This window comes from Sciurus carolinensis, chromosome 10 (genome assembly GCF_902686445.1).
Source record: "Sciurus carolinensis chromosome 10, mSciCar1.2, whole genome shotgun sequence".
NCBI classification, from domain to species: domain Eukaryota; kingdom Metazoa; phylum Chordata; class Mammalia; order Rodentia; family Sciuridae; genus Sciurus; species Sciurus carolinensis.
Genome location: NC_062222.1, coordinates 32,235,616 through 32,260,177, shown reverse-complemented (window position 1 = coordinate 32,260,177; position 24,562 = coordinate 32,235,616). Strand labels below are relative to the sequence as shown.

General features: G+C 35.5%; 1 protein-coding gene across 1 annotated transcript in view; it reads right to left on the bottom strand.

Annotated features, from left to right (window-relative positions):
* Nucleotides 1-23,962, bottom strand: part of Glrb (glycine receptor beta) — a 93,611-nt gene extending 69,649 nt beyond the window's left edge. Inside the window, exons 1-2 of the mRNA XM_047567552.1 lie at nucleotides 23,700-23,962; nucleotides 21,902-22,051 (exon numbers count right to left, since the gene is read on the bottom strand). Of these exons, the coding sequence (XP_047423508.1) occupies nucleotides 21,902-22,023 (122 nt within the window). The 5' untranslated portion in view covers nucleotides 22,024-22,051; nucleotides 23,700-23,962. The remainder of the gene's footprint in view (nucleotides 1-21,901; nucleotides 22,052-23,699) is intronic.
* Nucleotides 23,963-24,562: the final 600 nt, after the last annotated feature.

The window sequence follows — 24,562 nt, the reverse complement described above, 5'->3', positions numbered from 1 at the left end:
TACCATAATTTTATTTATTTATTTTTTTTTTAGAAAATAATCCCTAGGCAACTCTTCCTAAGAAACAAGTTGAAGGGTATATACATAAACACAATGACTTTTTGAGTTATTGCTTTACTCAGTACAGGAAAAAAAAAAATCAGTCAAAAATTAGCTTGTATTTTTTTAATGTAACAATGGCCTACTGTTTGAACTATCTGCATAGCTATTACTTGGAAACAAATTTAAATTCTTGGTTTTCTTCTAAATATAATCTGGCACATGAAGAGGTTATCAGTAAACACCACCAGGAGGAAACATCACTGATACAGTTTATACATATTTCAGCTTTGAAAATTAAAATAAATGGAGCTTTTCTACCCACCTCACCCTCCAAAAAAGAAAGGAAAATTTAATCATCAGGACGCCAGAAAAAGAAAAAAGAAATAGAGTAACAACTAGAGATGGTTGTCAGAGTAAGAGATGGGCTGGGATTTTTCTTTTCATTAGTCTATTAGAAAACCTGAGTATATTAAGAAAGATCTCATTGAAGAGAAAACTTGAAAAAGCTAATGCCAATTTCAGGTCTTCCCAGAAGATTGGAGGTAGTGAGATCCAAATCTCATTAGCATTAAACTCGGGCGAAGAGAGGGAAAATTTCCTCCCTGTGCGAAGGAGAAGAGGTGGGCAATGACAATGTAGGCCACACTCTGCACCCGCAGCAAGACTGTTAGATGGACTAGGTTTCCTTCTTAGAATCGTCAAGCCAGCAATCAAGAATAATACTCTCGTGTATATGCCCAAAATTAAGAGTTTTTGCATGAGCACCTAAAAGATAAAAAGTTAAGTATACTGCATTGTATTCTGAAACAACTCAGAACCTTAGAGGTAAACAAAAACATGTCAAATCCCTTGTATAAAATTGCATACTACTTGTGTGTAACTTATACAATCCTGGCATATAACTTGAATCATCTCTACTTATAATATCTAATCTAATATAAATGCTATGTAATGATTGTGATACTGTTTTGTTTATTGAATAATCAAAAGAAAATATCTGTGGATGTTCAGTAGAGATGCAATATTTTCCAAATATTTCCATCTTCAGTTGGTCAAATCCATCCATGTGGAACCCAGAGTTACAGAGAGCCAATGAATTTTAGTACATTCTCAAATATTTAATAAGGATCTATCACCCTTAACTTTCCATATTTTGTTAACAGTGCTTTTAGAGTAAAAATATTCCCTCAATTGAAATTTTCAAGAGTTGAAACTTTTTATCCCTCACACAATTCATGCTTAAATGGAACTACACCTTCTGAATACTGCACATATAGATTCATGCAGTTACTCAATAAATATTTAGTGAGGGCTAACTATTTATTCTAGGCCCATTTGTCATTTATTCTAGGCCCAGGAACAAATACAGAAAAAAAAAAAAAGAACATACAAAAATTTAACCCCTGTGTCATAAAGGAAATACTGGCCACAGGTGGAAATCAAAAAGTTTCAAAATTCCCATTCTACAAAGTAAAAGTGCTCTGGTTTTTATTCAATATGGTTCAAATGACCATTATCTCATGTCTAGCCACAGTTAAGAAAGGACTGGCTCTTCTGATGTTAAGGAAAATGTTTTGTTTATGTTTGCTTTGCTTTTTCTCACATGTGTGATTATTATTTGCTTTTTAACTAAATGTATGAATGCGAATTAGAAGCAAAATTGAGTTTGTACCATGCGAATGAAAATCCCAGCATTCTGTGCCTGTTTGTATGAAAATTTATCTGGAAAAGTAAAGGACCTAGAATGGTCAAGAGAATATTGAAGAACAAACCAGGACGTACCTTACTAGGCATTCGGCTTCAGCAGTAAGAGAGGCTGCACAATGTGACAGAAAACAGAAACTATTGATTTTCAATAAAGGCACACTGCGATTTAGTAATATAAAGATAACTTTTTCAATAAACATACCATATTGAATGGGTATGTCTCCTTTAAAATGAGTCTTGACACTATCCCACATCATATTTTTTTTAAAAAAATTGATTGGGTTGGGGATGTAGCTCAAAGGTAGAGTGATTACCTAGTACACATGAGGCCCTGGGATTAATCCCCAATACTGAAAAAAAATGGATTACAGGTCTAAGTGTAGAACATAAAGCAACAAACTTCTTCAAAATAATACAAAAACAGTTTTATGTTCATGACCTTAGAGTAGAAAAAAAATTTTTTAATACAAAAGCATTAACAATAAAAGATCAACAAATTGGACGTCATTAAAAATAAGTTCTTTAATGACTATTATCAAAAATACAAGAAAAATAATAATACTTATGAGGATGTAGTTAAAGGGGAATTCATACACAGTTTATGGGAATATAAAATTAGTACAGACATTATAGTAAATAGTATGGAGATTCTCTAAACAACTAAAAGTATATCTACATGTGATTCAGCAAACCCAGGATATATCTCCAGAGAAAATAAAATCACGGCATCAAAGATATACCTGCATTCACACATTTATTGCAATACCATTCACAATAGCCAATATTATGAGATCAATCAAGGTATACATCAATGAAGGAGTGCATAAAAACATCATATGCACATGATATATGTATTTATATACAAAAACTATATATTTATATATACAACATTTTCTTATCCACTCTTTATTCTGTTTCTTGTCCATTCCTTATCCATTTCTTATTCCACAAGGGAATATTGTTCACCCATAAAAACAATGAAATCCTGTTGTACACAGCAACATGGACAAAACTAGAGGTCAGCTTAAGTGAAATAAGTCAGTCACAGACAAGTACTGCATGCTTTCACTCATTTGTGAACACTAAAAAGCAATTTCAACAGAAGAACAGAGTGAAATTATGTCACAGAGACTGGGAAGGAAAGGGTTAAGGGGATAGAAATAAGTTAGAGGTCACCAAAACAGAGAGGAAGAATTTGTTCTGGTTTCCTATGGCACAGTAGGGTAACTATTGGTTAAAAGAGTCGATGATATATTTCAAAATAACTAGAAAAGCATGAAAGTTGCCAGTGCATAGAAATGATTAATGTTTAGGAGTTGAAGTGCTCATTATCCTGATTTGATCACTGCACACATTATTATGTTGCAACCCATAAATAGGTACAAATATTATGTCTCAAAATGTTTAAATATTAATTAATTAAAATATAAGCTCTTCAGTTCATTAGAGGACATTGTTAGAGAGTGAAAATGTACATCAAAGAATGGAGATCTGTAGTATAGTCATGTACAATACTTCAGTCACTGACAGACCACATAGATGATGGATGTCCCCAAAGATTATAATGGAGCTGAAAAATTTCCTATCACCTAGTGACAGTTTAATGTAATATTTTCAGGCAACACATTTTACACAAGTGTTGGTAGTGACACCGGTGTAAACAAACCTGTTCAGCTGCCAGTCTTAGAAAAGTATAGTACATACAATTTTGTATAATATGTAATACATAATACTCAATAATGATAACAATTGTTAGTAGTTTACATATTTATGCCACCATATTTTTCAATGTGATTTTAAAGTGTACTCGTCCTACTTATTTTTCAAAAAGTTAACTGTAAAATTAGCTTGGGCAGGTCCTTCAAGAGGCGTTCCTGAAGAAGTCATTATTATCATGAGATGACAGTTTCATGCATGCGATTGTCCCTGAAGACCTTCCAAGGACATGGGACAAGCTGTGGACATGGAAGACAGTGATAGTGATGATTCTGATCTGTGTAGGCTTTAGCTACCATGTGTATTTGTGTCCTAATTTTTAAGAAAAAAAAAAATTTTTAATTAAAAGTTTTTAAAATAGAAAAAAGCTCATAAGATAATGATATAAAGAAATAAAATATGTATAGATGTTCAACATTTGTGTTTCAAGTGAAGTATTATCACAAAAAAGTAAAAAAGTTTTTTTAAATAACAATCTATATGGTAAAAAAAAAATTTCCAGTAAACTAAAATTAATTTGTTATTGAAGAAAGTAACATTTTCAAAATAAATTGAGTATAGCCCATATGCTTGTAAAGTCCACAGCAGGACACAGCAATGTCCAAGGCCTCACATTTGCTCATCGCTCACACACTGACTCAATCAGGGCAATTTTCTGCCCTGTAGGCTCCAGTCATGGTAAGTGCCCTGTACATGTGTACCACTTTTGTATTTTTATGACCGCTTTTCAATGTTTTGATATGTTTAGAACGTAAATAATTACCAGGTGTTAAAGCTATAGTATTCAGTACAGTAATATGCTGTTCAGGTTTGCAGCCTAGGAACAATAGTATACAGCCTAGATGTGCAGTAGGCTACATCATCTAGGTTTGTGTAAGTGAGCTCTTTGGTTCCACACAATCATGAAACTGGCTGATGATGCATTTCTATAACCTATCCCTGTCATTAAGCAGCATACATCTATGCATATATCTGAAAAAAGATCTGATAGCATATATAAAGAACTTCTACATATCAATTAAAAAATCAATGATTTTTAAATGGGCAAACAGTTGAAAAACAACTTTGTAAAAGGAGACAGCTAAACTTAAAATGAATGCCAACAGTATCAAATTTTAATGAGGATGTAGAACAAAAGAGACTCTCATACACTGATGATGGGAGTATAATTAGAAAAATGTCCATATCTTCTAAAGCTATGTACACTATGATACAAAAGTTTTACTCTGGAGTATATGCCCAACAGATATGAATGCTCATGTTATCCAAAGTACATGTATAATGTAAATGTTCATAATACCTTTAAACATAAGAGGTCCAAGCTGAGAATATTCACCAATAGCAATGACAGTGAGAGCTGAACTTATCTGAGCTCCTGGAACAAGAATAACATTTAGAAATATCCTCATTCTTTTCTATTACATGGAGCATCTTACTGCAAACAATCACCATTTCCCAAATTACCTAACAAGACCTGCTGATGGTCCCCTTGTTTACCTATCACAAGACTGGATGCAGACCTTCCAAACTCTCCTGCTTAGCCTCATCTATGAGTAGCTCAACTATTTGTCCAAGGGGACCAATCTGAACAGCATGCTTGCCAACTTTACTTGATCAAACTTGAGTTAGGCTTCTTTCTCACGTGCTCCTCCTTCATTTTCTCTTACTCACTGTCCACTCATGCCACATGTTCAACTGTTGGTTCCTCTGACCTCCTGTGTTTTTGTAAGAGAGAACCCCTTTCTGCCAATCTTGGAGGGGCTTATCATTCTTCCAGTTGGAACATTCTCCCTACTGCAACACTCTTTTCAAATAAAGCTCCTCATCTATATATGGATTTGTTTTTTCATTTGACAGTAAAATAGATAAAGATAATATGTCCACAACAACTAAACAAACACTAAAGAGCAATGAGAAGAGACTGACCACTGCCACACCAGCAACAGAGACAAAATCTCACAGATAAGATTGCCAAGCAAGAGAGTAGATTCAAGAGTGACTATAGTTATCATTCCATTTATATGAAGGTCAAGAAGAGGAAAACTCAATCTAACAATCAAAATCAAGAGTGATTTACCTTTGGAAGGAGGTATTAACTGGAATATGGCATGTGGGAATTTTCTAGAGTACTAGACATGTTTTATGTTTGAGTTGAGGAATCATGAGCTGAATGAGAAAAGTCATTGAATTGGTCACTGAACTCTACTATTAAAATCTGTGTACTTTGCTGAATGTTACAGGTCAAACTCAAAGAGAGTTCAAAAAGAATCAGGTAGACTGAGTTTGGTACTATACTGCATAATGCATCAAAATATTCTATCAAGAAGAGGAATAGATGACTATGTAATTTACAACTAGCATTTGTGGTGAATATATGCTGTGTATTGTACATTTAAAACTAAAAGAATAGTCATGTTTCAATTCCTAGGCTGGGTAACACATACATACGTGTTTATTTTATTATCATTTTTTGAATTACACATCAGTATTATATATAGATTTGTCTATACAGCTTTATAATAACTTCTAAATTGTTCGCATATCATTTCAGACTTCCTAAGCTATAGACTAAAGGCAAGTTTTCTTTCTCACCTAATAGAAAAAAATACATAGCTCCCCTGACTTGGGAATGAAACATTTCTCTTCTGGAGACAAGAGTGACTGAATTTGAATCCTGGTTGGTATACCACTAATAGTGTAGCTTTGGACACTTAATCTCTGTGCCTTAATTAGTTCATTTGTAAGTAGAGATAATAATACCCCAAAATTACTTGTTCATATGCACAAAAAAAACCTTTCCATAATTAAGTTAAGCAAAGTAAGTAAGGAGATCAGAATAGCACCAAATGTTTGTGTGATAAACAATTCATGGTAACACCAAGAAGAAGAGAAATTTATGTTCCAAAAATAAGCGCTACTCAGAAAAAAAAAAAAAATCAAGTTCCAATTTCTTGAGAATTGTCAATATGTGGTTTGGTTAAGTTTGATTTCTTACATAAATACATACTATAAATTCAAGTATCCCTACTGTAATTTCACTGTTCTCTAGACATTGATGGGATCAAACATTTTTAAAAATAATTTAAAAATATTTATTTAGTTATTGATGGACTTTTATTTTCATTCATTTATTTATATGTGGTGCTGAGACTCAAACCCAGTGCCTCCCACATGCTAGGCAAGCACCCCACCACCGAGCCACAATCCCAGGCCCTGATGGGATCAAGTTTTAAAAGGAAATATTTTCCTTGCCACTATAAACAAAAACTGAAAAAGAAGAAGTTAAGCAAAGAGAGGCTCAAACAGAATTTGAGAACAGAAATGAATAATTTTTCACAGCCCTGTGAGCAATATTCACTCTTAGGGACACTACAGATAAAGGGGCTTTTTCCTCCTGTCCAGGAACCTCATGAACCTAGTGCAAAAGCCCTAAAAGACCACCCCTAAAACCCACTGTTTGCTTTCACTACGCTTTGCAGATGATCTTCATATAATCCCATATGTGTAAGATTATTTGTAATAGAGAGATAAGAAAATAATCTCTTGAATTGTCAACTTCATTATAACAACCACAGGTCCACCTGTCTAAAAAATGACCTGAATCCTCAACAAAAAACCCTACAGCACAGAGAGGCAACAAATACAGATGTGATTCTCAGTGAAGAATGCAATCTTGCATATGGATAATAATAAGCCTCTTTGTTCCTATCAATCATTGTTTAGAAACCAATGTCTTTGATTGAATAAACCAGAACCTATGCGACTTAATTATAAAGAAATTCCATATTCCCCGATCCAGCTCTGTGAGCTGGTACCTCCCAATACAGTTGGATGACATCTCATGTGAATTTCAGAACATTTTCAGGTCTCTCCTAAGAAAAACGGTCCCTCCTGGCACTTTCAGGACCACTTAAAATTGTCACACCATAAGTAAGATGTGTACACCTGGAACAATGAAAACTCTTCAGTTTGATTCAATAATGAAATCTCCTCCCTCCCCAGTCAGACCTTCCAGAGACTGGGAAGCTGCAGTGGGACCCGGGCAGGCGTTCCCTCTGTTCTCTTGCCATCCTAATTTACAGTATCTTTGCACTTTCTCAAAATCCCCTGCTGCAGAAGCTCAAAATTCAGTTTCCAAAGACCATGCGGTCTTTGTTGTTGTTATTGTTGTTTGTTTGTTTGTTTTGTTTTCCCAGCTGGCAACTCTTGATTCCAACCTTCAGCTGGGGGCATTTGCAGTCCACAGCAGGCTGTCACTGTGGGGTTCTGCCACCCTCCTTGGCCCATTTAGGGCAGTTTCTTTGTTTCATGCTTGAGCTAACACTTCACTTACTTGCTCTTTCTCTTGATCTCTCACTTTCTGGATCTCTCTCCTGTGATCTAAATCTGAGCCACGGTAAATACTTAGTACTCCTTTCCCTGACAGAAAACATTCCCTTCCCATGTCAGCTCTCCTCTCTCTGCTGCCTTGCTTCTGTCTTATAGTCACAGCCTGCCTTGACTTCTCTAGTGTGAATCAGATATCAGCGCACAAGGAGCAAAATACAGGGGGAGATACAATTCTGCCTTTAAGTCCGTCTCATTAGATTTGAGGAAAAGGAAAAGCATCTTCCTCCCATTCCCGTGGCTGGTAATATGAAAACAACCACAGGATTTCCTCCAAAGAATGTCTCCTACTTGGTCTCTCCAACCTTATCCCTTTTAGGCCACTGAAGTAAATGCTGAGCTAAAGGAAATAAAGCCAATTTTCAGTCTCTATATGAAAACCTTTTTTGGCATGACTTGTATAAGAGATCAGAATTCAAACTGATATTATAGGAGTTTCTGGTTCTATTATTTTGTTCTTGACCTTCAGGATTCAGCCATAACTGAGGAAGAGTCTCATTCAACATTTTGATACACTAAGTTAACTTTTAACTGATTAAAGTGTTAACTTAAACAGAAAATATAACTATTACTTATGTATTAAATGTACAACTTGCTCATATTAAATATATATTGACCACATAAGTAATATGAAAACAAATATTTACTTTAAAATTAAGAATAAGCAGGAGCTGGGATTGTGGCTCAGAGGTAGAGCACCTGCCTCACATGGTTGGGGCACTGGGTTCGATCCTCAGCACCACATAAAATGAATAAAAAAAAATTAAAAATAAGCAATTGTATTAAAACATTTTGTGCTGCTATAACAAAATATTTGAGATTGGTCACTTTATAAAGAAAACAGGTTTACTTAGGGTTAACCTCTGGCATAGCGCCTATATCCTGGTCCCCATAGCTAAATAACAACATGGCAAAGAAACAGAAAGGGAACCAGACATGCAGAAGAAGCAAAACACATCAGAGAGCCTCCCTTTATAAACTTGTTCTCATGAGAACTAACTTACTCTGTAAAACCAGTATTAATTCCTTCCAAGGATGGTGGCCCCATGACCTGATTATCCTATGCTAAGTAATGCCTTTTAGAAGTTGTGTCATGTAAACAGTACTACCCTAGAGACTAAGTTAAGTACCTAAGGGGGCACATTCAAGCAATGTCCAAACCATAGCAATAATTAGGATGTACCTTAATAGCAAAAAACTTAGTGATCATGTCTGTATTTTGGATTCTGGCAGGACACAGCTTAAAGACAAAGACTTCCAAATACAGAAGGTCATGGTAAATAAATATAGCTAGGCATAGCTTTTAAAACAGGAACTTAGGAAATTTCACATGAGCCAATATTTAAGAGCTATGAACATTATCAATTTTAAATTTAATAACTTGTTTTTAATTAAAGCTCTGTCATCTAAATTGGTTGTTTAATCAACCATTGGTCATTTCTATACAGAGCTCAAAAGCCTCTATGTGAAAACCTAGATTCATGATAGTTAAGCTATGAAATCAATCAAGATGCCAATCAACAGATCAACTGACAAAATGTGGTAGATATATATAATAAAATATAATTTCCCCATAAAAGAATAATATCCTATTATTCATGGCAAAATAGATGCAACTGGAGGACATCATGTTAAGTGAAATAAATCAGATGGAGAAAGACAAATTCCACATGTTCCCTCTCACATATGGATGTTAAAGAATTCTATCATAATGTATAACAGTGATTACTAGGATGGAAAGGGAGGAGGGGAGACAGCAGAAGATTAGATAAAACCAACTGTATAGACATAAGAAGTTCTAAAGTTCCACAGAAAAGTAGAGGTCTATAGTTTACAATAGCCTATTACATGATCCTTGAACAACTAGAAGAGAGGGATTTGAAATCCCCAAAAATAATAATGAAAAGGAGATAGAAAAAAATATTATCCTTATTTTGATCAGTACATATTATATATGTGTATGAAGCATCACACTGAGCCTCATGAATATGTATAGTTACTTTATGTTAAGCAACATTTTAAAAAATGTTTTAGCAGATAGAAATGTTCACTACTCTGATTGATCACAACATGCCATATAAATGTAATGAATCATAACATGGCACCTCACAAATTTGAAAACTAAAATAACAGTAAGTTTTTAAAGAACACCTAGCTTAACTTATGATACAAAGAGTTCCTATCTTAGAAACCCTATTCCTTTTCCTGCAAGGTCACTAAGAATTTTATCCAATATACTTAAGGAGGTCTTAGGACAATTAAGATTCCCATTCAAGCAAGCTTTTTCTCCCTAAGATTTCACACACTACTAAAAGGTAATTCACAAATACGGCTTAGAAATTGACCTTCATAAGCAATCTAAAGCTCCATACACTAATCTTCTGGAACCTGAGCAGAATGGGGATCCACAGACTGTTACCCATGATTTGGCAGAGGGATCAGTAACTTAAAACCTACACAGACTTTGCAGAGCTTTTTGGCTTATGTAATTGAGGCTTAAGAGAAAACACTTGGTGTTCTATTATTTATCAGAATCACTCAAGTAAGGTGTTTTGCTTTGCATGTATGTTCTAATTAAATGCCAATGTTAGAAGGCACTGACATGCTATGATATGAAATTCCTCACTATATTCCCCAACTTAATGTGGCTTTTAAGCAAAACAACTGATAATCTAATTTTTCTCTATCACTGTGAATCTCATGATAAGCTTGGAAAATGCTACTCAAGGTCACACTTTCCAATTGTCTGAGAATCCCTGCCATTGTGGAATCACTCCAGAAATTGTCCCTCTTTTTTGCATCATAAATTTTCTCTCTCTACCAGAACATTTTCATCACCTTATAAATACGCTTTATTATCCCTCATCTGTTAAAAACCTTTCTGATGATCCTACTTCCCCTTCAACTATGGCCAATTTTTCTGCTTTTGCGTATATCAAAATTCATCAAATATTAATACTTCAGTCCCTGTTTCTTCTCTTTGCAATATCTTTTGAATTCAATCTATTAGGACTTTTGTAACCAACACCTATATAAACAAGCCGTGTCAAGGTCAACCATGTGGTCAAACTCTATGGCCAATTTCCAACATTCTCTCTCTTGATCTAACAACGGTATCAGATATTATTGATCCCTAATATTTTTTTAACTTCACTACAGTTCCAAGTAAAAGACCTCACACTTTTAATCCTGATCTTACTTCCTTGATGTTTTCTCTTCATTCTTCTTTGCCTGTTCTTCATTTCTACAACCTTGTTCCCAAACAATTTTTTCTCAGGTACCTTTACATTTCTAGTTAACTCACTTTCTAAAGTAACCTCATCAGGTCTCATAGTTTTCCAGAGTTTCTGACAACTGACATTGCCTCTTTAATATCTAATGGATACCTCAAACTTATCATGTTCAAAACTAAACTCCTGGTTCCCCTCATCTCCTATCTACTTTTACTGCAATACATTTCATACTTTGCTTCCATACATGCACACATGCACTATTAAGAAGGAAGGCATCAGACACTTTTTCTTGACCATAGTAGCTCAGAGTAAGTTCTTATTTCAAAACTCCCCTTGGTAGTTAACATTCAAACTGAATACTATTAATCAAACTCATGATTATTTTTTATGTGGTGAAACATACACCCGTGAAGAGGAAGATTGTAAGACTGTGTGCTCAGAAAGCAATATTGTGTTATTTAAAAAGAACTTCAATGAACTTTAAATTTCAGTAAAAAACTATAAGTAAGCCCAAATGTTGCTTGAAAATGATAAAATAAACAAAGACCAAGTGACAATGAAGATGAAAAATTTGTTCCCATTAGTGAGGGTAATAACTAAATAAATATAAACACAGTGGCAAGAACATTAATGAAAAATCTTGGATAAGGAATGAAAAGAACAAAGTCTGACTGCCAAATCTGCCACTAATCAGATTTTTTTCCCCATAATTAGCTTTTCTATCTTTACAAATTATCTTAAGTAATGGCAGAAGAATGAGACCAAAAGTACTATTTAAATGCAAAACTCCTTTGGACTCTTTAAAGGAAACTCTAATATCACCAAGATAGGTAATCCACTTTGTAGAACTTTCACAATTTAGAAAATACTTTCATATATAATTTCAAATTATACTGTTTGAGAATTCTGTGAAATAGGTAAAGATGATCATTTCCATTTTGCAGATAAGAAAATGGAGACCTGAAAGAGGCAAAATGATAGCTTCTTACAAAAGCATTCAGTAATTCACTCTAAAACAGAAGCAAGGTCTCTTCCTTCTATAGACAATACTGTTTCCACATATTACAATTGCAGAATAAGTGTTTTTCCCAATGACACTGAGAAACTCATAAAATCATATTGCTAATGCCTTTAGTTTATGAATCAGGACCCAAGAAGAATTATATAAGGACACACAATAAATCCATAGTAGAGTGAACAGAAGCTCTATTTTCCTGAATTTTGTGACCCATTGATTTTTTTCCTCTGTATTAATTCAACTAATTTTACTTGAAATTTATCATTATTATTGTTATATTTTTACATTTTTAGCACTCATTTGGTACAGATTAAATGGCAGGAAGTTCATACAACAGATGACTTTTGTCTGGCACTAGAAGGGTAAGAAGAGGTGCAACAGAGTAAGAGGAAAGGGATAAGGAAATGCTAGGAAGAAGTTAAAGAACGTATAACAGAATAGGCTCACCAAGTGGTGTGGCTGTACGGGGACACTAAGAAGTACAGCAAGGCAGAAGAGGATGGAAATGAAGAGCAGGATGGAAAAGAAACTTGAAGGTTGGTCAAAAGCAGAGAAGTAAATGATCAGAGCTACAAGAAGCATCACAAATAATGTCGACACAGAAGAGTAACAGTTGTCCAAGTGGGGTACACCAACCCCTGAGTTGCCCAGACTCTCTCAGTCGACAGAATCAAAACTACTTTCATAATAATAATAACATATTATTTACATTTTTTATCTGTTGACATTTACACTGATGGTACAAAAACACTGCTGGAGCAATAGGACAAATCAAGAAAACAACACTTATATATACTAAGTGTAACTGTGCTCTTCACCACCACATATCCTGGCCAAACAAAATTTAAAGACAGTGTTCCTAAGCAATGTTGCTAAGTAAGTAGTAAGACAATTATTAATTTTTTTTTAATTCTGAAACTTGTATTCACACCTTTTAATATTCTGTGTGACAAAATGGAGAGTATTCAGATACCACTTCTGCTGCACACCAAACTATGATAATTTTCTGAGAAAAGTACAGTTGAGTGATTGTTTAACTTAACAGCTGAAATAAATACTCCTCAGGAAAGGCCATTTGCATGCAGTATCACAGAAAAACTATGATAATTCAGATGTGCATATTTGGGCAAACTTTTTGCAAAAGTGAATGAAAGGAGTTTGTACTTTTAAGGAAAAAAATGAAAGTATTTGCTTTCAATAACAGAATCTGAATTTCCAAACAAAAATATGAATTTTGGAAAACATAAATGCCACCATGATTTTGACAGTTTCTCAATATTTACACTCATTCCAGTGAGATAGGCAGTATTATTAGATGAATGTGATTTTTTGAAGTTGTATAATAAAATATGTCAGCATTTGGAAGATTTGCAAAAAACAAACCCTAACAAACCAATATTTTCCAAATGTCCAGTGCATGATGTTATAAAATCACTTTTGAACAAAAGAAGCCATTCAATGGGCAAGAGAGAACAGTGAATTTTAATGAAACAGAGAACAAAATGTTCACTGATCTGATTTCACATTCACATTGCAACTCTCTTTTAGGGAACTATCACTTGTTAAAATTTGGCATGACATTAAAGAACATTCACAGCTATGAAAAGGCTATTAAAACATTCTTCCCTCTTTCAATTATATGTCTGCATGAGGTCATACTTTCTTCATATACTTCAACCAAAACAATCTATCATAATGAACTGAATACAGAAGCAAATGAGAATCCATCTTTCATGAAGCCAGTCATTAAACTGATAAATAAAAAGGTCCCTCTTTTTTTAAATTTCTTTGGTTTTTGAAAATACAGATCATTTTCCATAAAAATAAGTTATTCATATTAATATTTAATAGATACAGTTACTTTAAGTGGTTTATTTTGTGTTTGTGTGCATGTGTATGTGTATGTGTGTGTGTGTGTGTGTATGGTGTGTTAAGAGTGAAACTAGAGCCCGCTACACACTATGCAATGCTCTATCCTGAACTACAATCACAGCACTGAAGTATTTTAAAATATAAATATTATTTAAAATCGATGTTCCAGTTGTAATAAGGTAATATAAATACAACCCACATAAGTGAAAGTTCTTTGTGTCCTTAAAAATGTATGAGATTCTATATTAGATGTATTATCTGAAGGGTTCCTGGAATAACAATTTGAGGTCCGCTGCTGTAGAGTATCAACCAGTGGAGAAGACAGGATGGTGATCAGGAGTGTTCGTATGTAACTGCGGTAATAGACTCAAGGTAAAACGTTAGCCTGACAAAGACCTCAGCAGTAGGGATGGGGAGAAACAGCCAGATCCAAGAGTCATTTTTGAGCAAGAATCGTGAGTCATGATGAGATGATAAAGATAAAAGGGCAATAAAAGAGCTGAGGATGATTCTGACATTTCTCATGAAAGTTTGGATACAGAGCCAGGAACCCAGAGGGCAGAGCCAGTTTAAGATGTCTGATACCATAACCTTGAGGTCCAAGAGGAAGATGGGGATAATGGCCTGGAAATCAAAGAGTAGTTACACCTAGCGATGAAGATAAAGGCCTAAGCACTGACACAAATGGAAAACTGATGAGTAAGAGACTAAAAAAAATAATGATGTAATATCTGCTAAAACTCAATATTTCAGGACAAGAATACAGAGGAACAGTCAGCGAAGATGGATAATCAGTTGCAGTCAGAAAGGTAGAAAAATGACCCAAAAATGAGCAAAATTCTAAGAAGTCATAGGTAAGGCAGATGAAATAGGGGATTATTTCAGAATGCAGAAGATGGTATTTCTTACCAAATAATAATGACCTAAAGAAAGTCACTAGATTTATTTTAAAGGAAGAAGATAAATATCTTTATCAAAAGGTACAGCAGTGACAGAAATCAATATTAATAGGAGAATGACTAAAAAGCACATAATGCTTTATTTGTTTTAAAAATCATGTGTGGCTTTTGTAATTTAAGGAACTTCAACTAAGAGAAAAAATCCTGAAGGAGAACTCAAAAAGCGCAGGTCATTTTGGTTCAAGAAATAGAGTAATTAATAGAGTAAAGGGAAGTTAATGAAATAGGAATATAAGAATCACATTTTTTTTTTTTTTCTGGCAAGAGAACCTTCAGTATGTCTGTAAGCCCTTAAGGGAAAAAATTACCAAATAGAAGAAGAAAATTAAAAACTTGGGAGACCTGAGGTCAGCTGATAAGAGATGACTCAGGAGAGAATGGAGAAGACAGGACCTTGGGCTTTGACCAAAGGAAGTTCCTTTTCTCCTAAGGCAGCAGCAGAGGAGAAAAGGAAAAATATTGTTACATTTGTTAGCTTTGGAGTAAAAACAGACACCAGCAGAGTTTCTGCTCAAAGACTTTATTCTTCATCTTTGAAGTGAAAGTTAAAATTTCATTGCTAAGGCTGAAAGGGCTGGGCCTGAAAGAGTATGGTCAGAGAAAACAGAATTGCTATGGGACATGAAAGAGGACTGTGGAACCATAGGGAGGACCCAGACAAGAACAGATCCACACAAAACAATTAATAATGATTCTAAGTAACCGAGAACATACACACTTGTAAAATTAAATTTAAAAAGTTATGTTCTAGGCAGGTCAAAGTAGAACATATAGGTGATATGAAAGAATGCTGCATTAAGACCTTCAGACAAGCTTGTCTATGGGTCAAGGTGTCACTGAGAGTTAAAGGCTGATGCAAAGAACACCATGCATCTCCTCGTTAATAGCTCAATCTTTCATATGAGGTTATTCCCAGGAATCAGGAATCCAAGCAGTTAACTTCCTGAATACTCATGAGTTCCTACTATCATGCCCTTACATGAGCTTTAATGTTTCAAGTTATCCAACATATTCTAATAATGACTTAATAAGCGTTTTACTATTTTTCCAATCAGAGCTCTAGAAATATTATTTCATATTTACATCCTTTCTCAGAGTAATTATTCCTATGTACATAAAGTTGAATAATTTGCTTCATGAATACTAAGTGTAAATTTACATAAAATGTCTGTAAAGGAACTCATTTATAAAGAGTTCTCAGCTCTCCATAGCAGGGCAGTCATGTGTCTTTCTCAGGCAGTAGCCCATAAAGAACACAGCAGACGTTTATAAATCTACTCTATTCTTGGCAATATTACAGAAATTATTAGCTTCCAAAAGAAAAAAAATAGATGGTACAAACATCTTAATTTGTGAAAATGTGGTCAGCTAAGAAGGTAGACAATTCAATTGACACATGCCTTATTCTACTTCCTTGTAAAAACCTTCAAAAACCTACCAAAGTCAATTCTAAAATTATATCCCTTTGCAATTAGCTTGATATTTTGAGTATTTTTTTCTAGACGTGACTGGTTCAAAACTGGAAAACAAAACAGAATGACAGAAATGTTCAAAAACATGCATACAAAGAAATTTAAGTCATAATAGGTATAATTGCCATTAATGAAAGAGGGAAATTAAGAAACTACTGAAATCACACTTTTCACTATACAAGTAAGAACAGTGAGACCAAGATACATGAAATGTCTCAGTGAATGTCATTAAGTCAATCAAAAACACTGCTAATTGAGATATGGTAGTGTTCTTTCTGCTATATTATAATTCCCATCATAATTTAGTAAGCAGACACATAAAGTTAACTTTAAACTGTACAAGTTTAGATTTGGTACTTCTAAACAATTCCAGTGAACCACTGACCCATCAAAAATTAACTTTTGATTTTTTCTATGTAATCAGTTACCCATTTGATTCCATCTGATTCATCAAACATAAATGGAGTTCTTATACAAAGAATTCTGAAACAGGTAGTATATATAAGCATCTCACCTCAAGTACTTACAACATAGTTAATTAACACTATGCATATTTTAACTAGAAAATGAAGGACATTGTCACATAAAGAATCAACTCTAATAAAGTATCAAACCATGCAAGATGGACCAAAAGGGTTTGGTAAATTGCAGGTCTTAAGTTACAGAACTTAAGACCAGCAAGAGAGAAATGCAAACAGCATAAGATGGATAATAATGAGAAAAGAAAAAGTAGAGTGAATAACTGGGAAAATATTGTAATGGAAATGTTGAAAATAATGGTAAGAGATGCACTGAAGAAAAACGTGAACATGATCTTGGAGTTCATTTTAAAAGCAAGGCAAATTCCATTTAAGTTTCATGCCTGAGTAACTGATAAAATGAGGATGCCAATTTCAAAACCTGGTAAATTATTTGGAAAGGGGATTATCATTAATTCAATTGACTACAAAATAATAGCCTGCCATTAAAGTGCAATTATTCAATAGGCAGTAAGAAAATACATAACCAAACATTGGCAAAAATGTCAAAAACTTGGTCTAGGTAACTATTAATAACAAGACAGGCAACTTTCATTTGTATCTGTTTTACAGATTATCCATATCTTTTTCCAATCAGTCTTTCATCTTTTGACCAATATAACTGTCTCAAGCATTTCCATGAGGAAGCAAGAAATTGGTACTAAATTGAATCCACCTAGTTCATTAAACAATACCAGATAGGACAATCAGAACAGGAAGATGATTTAACATAATCTTGAGACAGTACATGATGACTTTGATTATTAATGTTCCGCCCCACAACATATAGACCTCAAGAGCACACATACTATCATTAAATGGCATAATATCTCTGTGCAGGAGACAAAAAGTTCTCATAACAGATATCAAACACATGTAAATGCATACATCAAGTTTTCAGCTTATGAACAAACTACTAGAAATAAGTCACGTTTTCCCAAAATGCATATAGAACCCAAACCAAAACAAAAACAAAAAACGAAAACATTTTATGTCATGAGCGTAAAGCTACCGTGTCAACAGTTTGTAGGAAAGCTGATTTAGAAGACAAGATAAGCACATGCTAACATAAACACATAACTGATATAAAAGCAGTCTTCATACTTGAGAGCTTATTAAGTTCTTCACACCTGAGGTATAGTATAAACAATTTGGGAGATTTCAAATGCATCTTGTAAACATATTAGTAGTACTTATCATAAACTAGCAGATGTCTAAAATCTGAACAATCCTCAACAAAAGGAAAAAGCTTCCCTAGCTCAGTGATGGCAAAAATGGTGCCAAGACATTGCACAGCCTGGACAATCAGTATTAAAAAGTGTTAGCTCTGCTATGAGTAAAAATAAAAATGGCAAACAGTACTCTGGAGTTTTATGATGGTATTGTTGAGACCATTCTGTTTTGTTTTCATTGTTATTATTCAATCAAACATTCTGAAAGTATATCTTAGTAAGTTCTGGTTTCATATGCACTACATATACAAATATAAGTCCATATTACTAGGCCTTCTTATAAATTATGGTAGGCATTGATTAAATCATTTCTAATTGTCATCCTGTAATGATTATTACTTGAGAGGTACAGTAGATTGACACATTTTCTCCACCATGCCTGATGATCTTTAGGTTTTTACTGAGCCTTTAAACAAATTGTATTAGATGTACATTTTGTGTCAGGCACTATGCTGTTCTCTGGTGATTGAGACAAATAAGACACTGATGTTAAGGAATTTAAAATCTAGTGGAAAAAACAGGCAGTTACAACTTATGATTGCCATAAAATATTATAAACATGAGAGGCAATCAAAGAACCGTGGAGGTACAGATTGTGATTATCTAAATCACACCATCAGAATTAGGAAAGGGGACTAGACAGATCAGTGGTAAGCACTTAATACAGCATATATGAGGTCCTGAGTTAGATCTCCAGTACCTCAAACTTAGAAGAAAAAACAAAATTAGGATAAGTTTTCCAAAGGAGGCAACAGAGTTCGAGTTTGAGTTTGAGGTCATGATGAGGTAGTCAGATTAACATGTTGGATGTAGTATAGTAGCTCTTCAGAGAGCTCTGGGCTAGACATACAGGCTTAGGAATCAATAGTGAATAAATTATAGTTATAACTATGAATTTGTATTTGGAAAAGACCACTGAGGCAGGAGAAAGAGGGAAAGCACTGGTAGAGTGTAGAACAGTTGCAGAGATGTAAAAGATCAAATACAGATGAGATATGGGTCATGTATATGCTAGATTAGAACAGGGGCAAGCATGGAGGAGATACTATTGGAGATGTAAGACACCAGTTCAAGAGCCTTGTGGGTGAAGCCAAGAAATCTGAGCCTCATCCAGTAAGCTATGCAGTTCAATAATGGATCTCAACATTGGAATGGCCTAACTAGATTTAAGATTCGAGAAATACACTTCAGAGTCAGGGTGGAATATGAGTTGATAGAAGATGATAAGAAGTAGTGAGACTAAAAAAGGGTCCACCAAAGAGGGAGGAAAAGGAGTAATTAAAGCAATGTGTACATGGTAATGGAAATGAAGGAGATTTCAGAGATGGAAAAGATTCTGGATTGACAAGTCTGCATGACGCTAAATTTGAGAAACTCTGGTAGAAAGAGGTCTATAGTGATCCCCAGGAGTTTAGTTTAGATGGCAAAGGAGAAGGACGTGTCATTTGCTAAGAAAGGGCCTGTTGTGTTAGGAGTGGTGGGGAAGAGTTTTGAATTCAGGCTTTGTCATGTTGAGTTTGAGGTCACGTTGGAATAGTCAGGATATACAGGTGTAGCACTCTTCAGGGAGATCTGAACTAGACACAGAGACTTAGGAATTAACAAGGAATGTTGGCAGAGACTTAGGAGTTGACAGGGAATGATGGCAGTTTTAGCCATGGATTTGGACAAAATCACTGAGGTACAAGAGAAAATCAGAAGAAAGACCAATGTAACTAAAGCCAACATCAAATTCAAGTTGTAAAAGAAAAAACTGAAGGTGCACAAGGACTTATTTAAAATATTTATACTAATTTAAATTTTCTTATTTGTTAATCCCTATTAATTTTCTAAAATTTTGTAAGTAAATGTATTGCATACTTTATCAAGCCTGGTATTGCTGCTTCACTTACACATCAAGGAAAAAAAGGAATAATAGCACAATTTATGATTTTCTAGTGCTTCAAAACACTGTGGGCTTAATGAATTTAAAAAGCCAGAAAAGTTTCTGATCTGACTCAAATTCATACACACACACACACACACACACACACAGTCCATTTACATATGTAATTCACACTGTGTAAGATACATGATAGTTCTAAGACTAGTTTTTGCAAACTTCATAAAAATCCAACCATGATTTTTGATGTTAGGCAGGGGTCAGGGAGGAGAACAGAGCCCTGCCATCTTTATCACATAGGAAAATCTGACTGAGCCAAGAGGGCTTAAGTTCACACATGGAATCACAGGACAACAAAGCATGTACCAGAGTTGATGTCAATAGGTCAGCCTTCATCAAATAAAAGGTTATTATAAGGAACCTCTAACGTGAACATGGGAAGAGTAAGACCTGACAACATCCAGTTCATGCTCATCTCTTGGCTATGACACAAAAACTGCAACTGTGAAAAATGGTGATGGTTGCAGACTATGTAACCATGAATCTGGCCCCAGTGTCCCAGTTGATACTCAACTGAGCAGATGGCCAAGGGTGGACATGTGAATAACTCAAGGACATGGTATCAGACACCTTAAACTCTGGCTCTGACATCAGACTATTAAATAAGTAGGAATATCAAAGGTGAACATTAGGAGATGTCCTTTAATAAGGAGCTCTGTCTAATGCTAGGCTTTATGTCTTTGTGACGCTGACTTGAGACTTTTGGTCTCATATAATCATACAAATACCAGTTGCAAAATACCAATTCTAATGTCCCTTCTTTATAAAATACACTTCCCCAAATATACCCTAATTTTTAGTTTGTTTTGGGGTACTAGGGATTGAATGCAGGGGTGCTTAACCACTGAGCCACATCCCCAACTGTTTCTATTATTATTTTGATACAAGGTTTCACTAAGTTGCTTAGGTCCTCACTAAGTTGCTGAGGCTGGCCTGAAACTTGTAATTGTCCTGCCTCAGCCTCCCAAATCCCTGTGATTACAGGAGTGTGTCACCACACCCAACACCCTAATGTTTCTTACAGAACATCTATAAAATTGTAATAGCCAATACTTAAGTAAAAATGATGCCACAATATATTGTCTATGATCAATATGACATTTAAGAAATCTTAATGGAAAAATTACCTGTACTAGCAAATTAATTTCTATTCCAGATCATTGCACATGTTGTATTGAGAAATTTATTTATGTATATAGTTTGACTATTCTAACTAGTGAATATTATCTGCCTTTATTCACCAGTAGTATTTTCCTATAAAAATAGAGTCCAAAATGCAAAATGTTGTTTTTGTAGGGCTAGATTTAAATCTTTTTACAAATAACATCACATTTAATTATATGCTTTATGAGAAATACCCTAATTTCCTAATATTTCAGTGTCTTTACTGAAATAGAAATTTCATTTACCATGCAAATTTTCTCCTTTCATGCATTAATATAAACTAAAAAGACCTTGAAATCATAGATTAGCTATCTGATTTTTAAGAATACTCAAACCTTTTTGAACTAGTGTTTGCTCAAAACATGGTATCTAAGTTGCACAAATAGCATAAGAAAACAACAGTAAATTTTTCTTACTTTTTTCTTACTAAAGGATGTATAAAAATTATACAAACCCATGACACTAATAAAACTTTATAAACTTTAACAGAGAATTAGGTGTCATATTCTAAACCTCACTTCACACTGTCATTTTGTGACATGAAAAGTTTTGCAGATGTGTCTTTTAATAAACCACCTTGCTTTTATAACAAATGCATTCACAATTCTCTAAATAAGAATATAAGACATAAAGAACATACGATGGGCATAGGTATTGCTTCTTTTTCCCCTTTCCTTTCTTTGAAGACTTTTCCTTAGAATAGACTTCTTCAACCCACAAAGAAATTAAAATTAAAAAGGCTATTGCCAATAAAAACTTCATCTTGAAAAGTTAATTTCAGGAGATGAACCTATAAAAGAACAAGAAAATGTTTACATTTATGAAGCAAATGATAAATATATGACTGTCCCTTTAAGAATTATGATCCTTAGTACCCACAGGGCAAATACATTTGTATATCAAATCCTCATTGCTCAATCCCACATGGTTACACATCGCTCTACATTTAAAGTCTCTTCTATATCGTAGTAGTAAAATCTTTTTTATATAGTAGTAAAAGTCAGTTGAAATAATGATATATACAAAATAGGATTCCAATGAGGTATAATGGGTTACTATGTAAAATTTCCACTCTAGGGTTATGTAAAATTGTAAATTGATACTGAATTGAACAGTATATCAAAATATGTTTAGGAAGATACCTGGGAGGATGTCTGACAATGTTAAAATGGTTATTTCTGACTAGTACCTTTGTGTAATTCTTGTTTTCTTTTAAAATGTCTATGCTGTTTGGATTTTGTATGTAAAGTTTTTCAAAAACAATGAAAGTATTTTAATTCTAAGTACTAAACAACTAAAAGAGATAAAGGAAAAATTCAGCATCCAAGTTTCTACCCTAAGTTCATTGTTTTTATTTACACCATGAAATTTGCAAGATATTTTTACCTCACAACAGTACATATTAATATGCTAGCTTTCCCACTTATGGGATACTAACATTTATCATCAAAAAGATTTCTCTAGAAATTGGAGGGAACACTACATGAAAGAATACAGCAAGTGTGGCTACACTCTTTAAATAATCTTCTTAGCTACATTTTAATAAAATTGTTAATGCTCAAATGAGAATTAAATGTTCGCCAGTCTAATGCATAAAAAAAAAAAAAAACTTTAAGCATCTACTAACACTGGAATATTGGACCCTCTTTTAGATTCTTCACTGCCAAGCCATAAATTGTTTCTCTCATTGTTTTCTGCAGAGCACAAGACCTGTCAGGTTCCTGAACACTAACTTAATTTCCATCTCAGCCTCATAAATCTGCTACTTCTATGTCATGCTTTTCATCTTTTTCCTAGATTATTTTTTCTTCCAATGCAGGCCAGAAGGGCATCTTCCTAGGTCCTTACACCCAACACAATTGAGGGGCTGATGAGACCCACAGCAACTGAAGGCTCTCTGTCAACTTACAGCCTCGGGAGCTCCCTTCCCCCATCCTAGCCAGGCATCTGCTTCCAGTCACTTTTGCCCTCAGCAGCAGGTACTTCTCCCATCTCCACATCTTTCCCCAAGAAAATGGTTCGAAGGGGAGACAGGAGAAAAATTCAACACGGCTCTCAGGCTTCATTCTCAGTCTCTCAAAAGAGACAGCTACAATGACTGGAGGGACCCGCACACACACAGCACCACAGGGAGCCCACCCAGTCAATCCTGCGTTCCCTAATTATCCGCGGCCCTCTGCGCACCTTCTTCCCCAGCGTCCAGGTGGACGCCACCGCATCGGTGACGCGGTTGCAGCGGCCCGGCGCCCGCGCCCCTCTGCGGGGCGAGCGGCGCTCTCTGCCTCCGCTGCACGCCGCAGTGCTCCCCGCGCCCCCGCCACCCCAGACCGGACCCACTCTTTTCCGCAGCGGCGTTAATTCCTGTCCCTAGACCTCCGCCGCCGTCCCTTCCCGTCCTTTCCTGCGCCTCCCTCCTGGGTGCAGCCCCCGGCCCTTACCCGAGGCGCCCCGCCCGCAGCCGCCAGGCGAGATCACGGCGGCCCGGGGCCGAGGTGACGGTGGCGGCCGGGGTGCAGCGGGCGCAGAGCGGGGTCAGCTGCGTCCCCGCCGCCCGCGCGACCGCCGAGCTCGGCTGACGCGCCTGCTCGGGCCGCGGAGCGTGCGCCGTGGCGCGCCGCTGTCGGGGCCGCTGCGGGGACCGTGGGGGCCGCGCGGGAGCAGCACCGCGACGGGGGAGGGAAGAAGTAGCCCGACCAGCGAGGACGGACGCCTCCCCTCCGGGCGCACTGGGGGACTCTGAGCGGAGCGGTTTTGTCGCCGCCCGTTTTAAGGGACTAACTAGGATAGGGAGGGATACAGGGGAGAACAATGTTGGTACAAGAAGGAAAAATAGTAATAATACTAACACCTTTCACGGGACTGGAATTATTTAGGGTCAGTTTTTGACCACTAGCAGGAAACACAGGATAGAGTACAAATGACCTTCTTGGACCGAAAAGGTCAAAGTAGTTGGTGTGATTTCATATTTGCCTGGAATCCTGGCATCTAAATCTCAGAGTGAGGGTTCCAATTTCGAAAAGCCTGCCCTTTCTAAGCAAGCTTAATTGATTAGAATTACTAGCACAATATAGATCTGTGTGTAAAATGGCTTTTAACATTTGTTACATAATTAGCAATTGTACATAGCTTGACGGTTTCTGAACACCTTTCACCCATGTCGAGTTTGACCTAATGATGGGCCTGTGCAAGTTTTAAGTCTCTCTTCCCATTTTATAGATAAATAAACTGAAGCTCAGAAATACTAAGAGCCTGGCTTAAGGTTAAAATCTTGAATTTACCAAACTCGAAGTCACTTATTTTT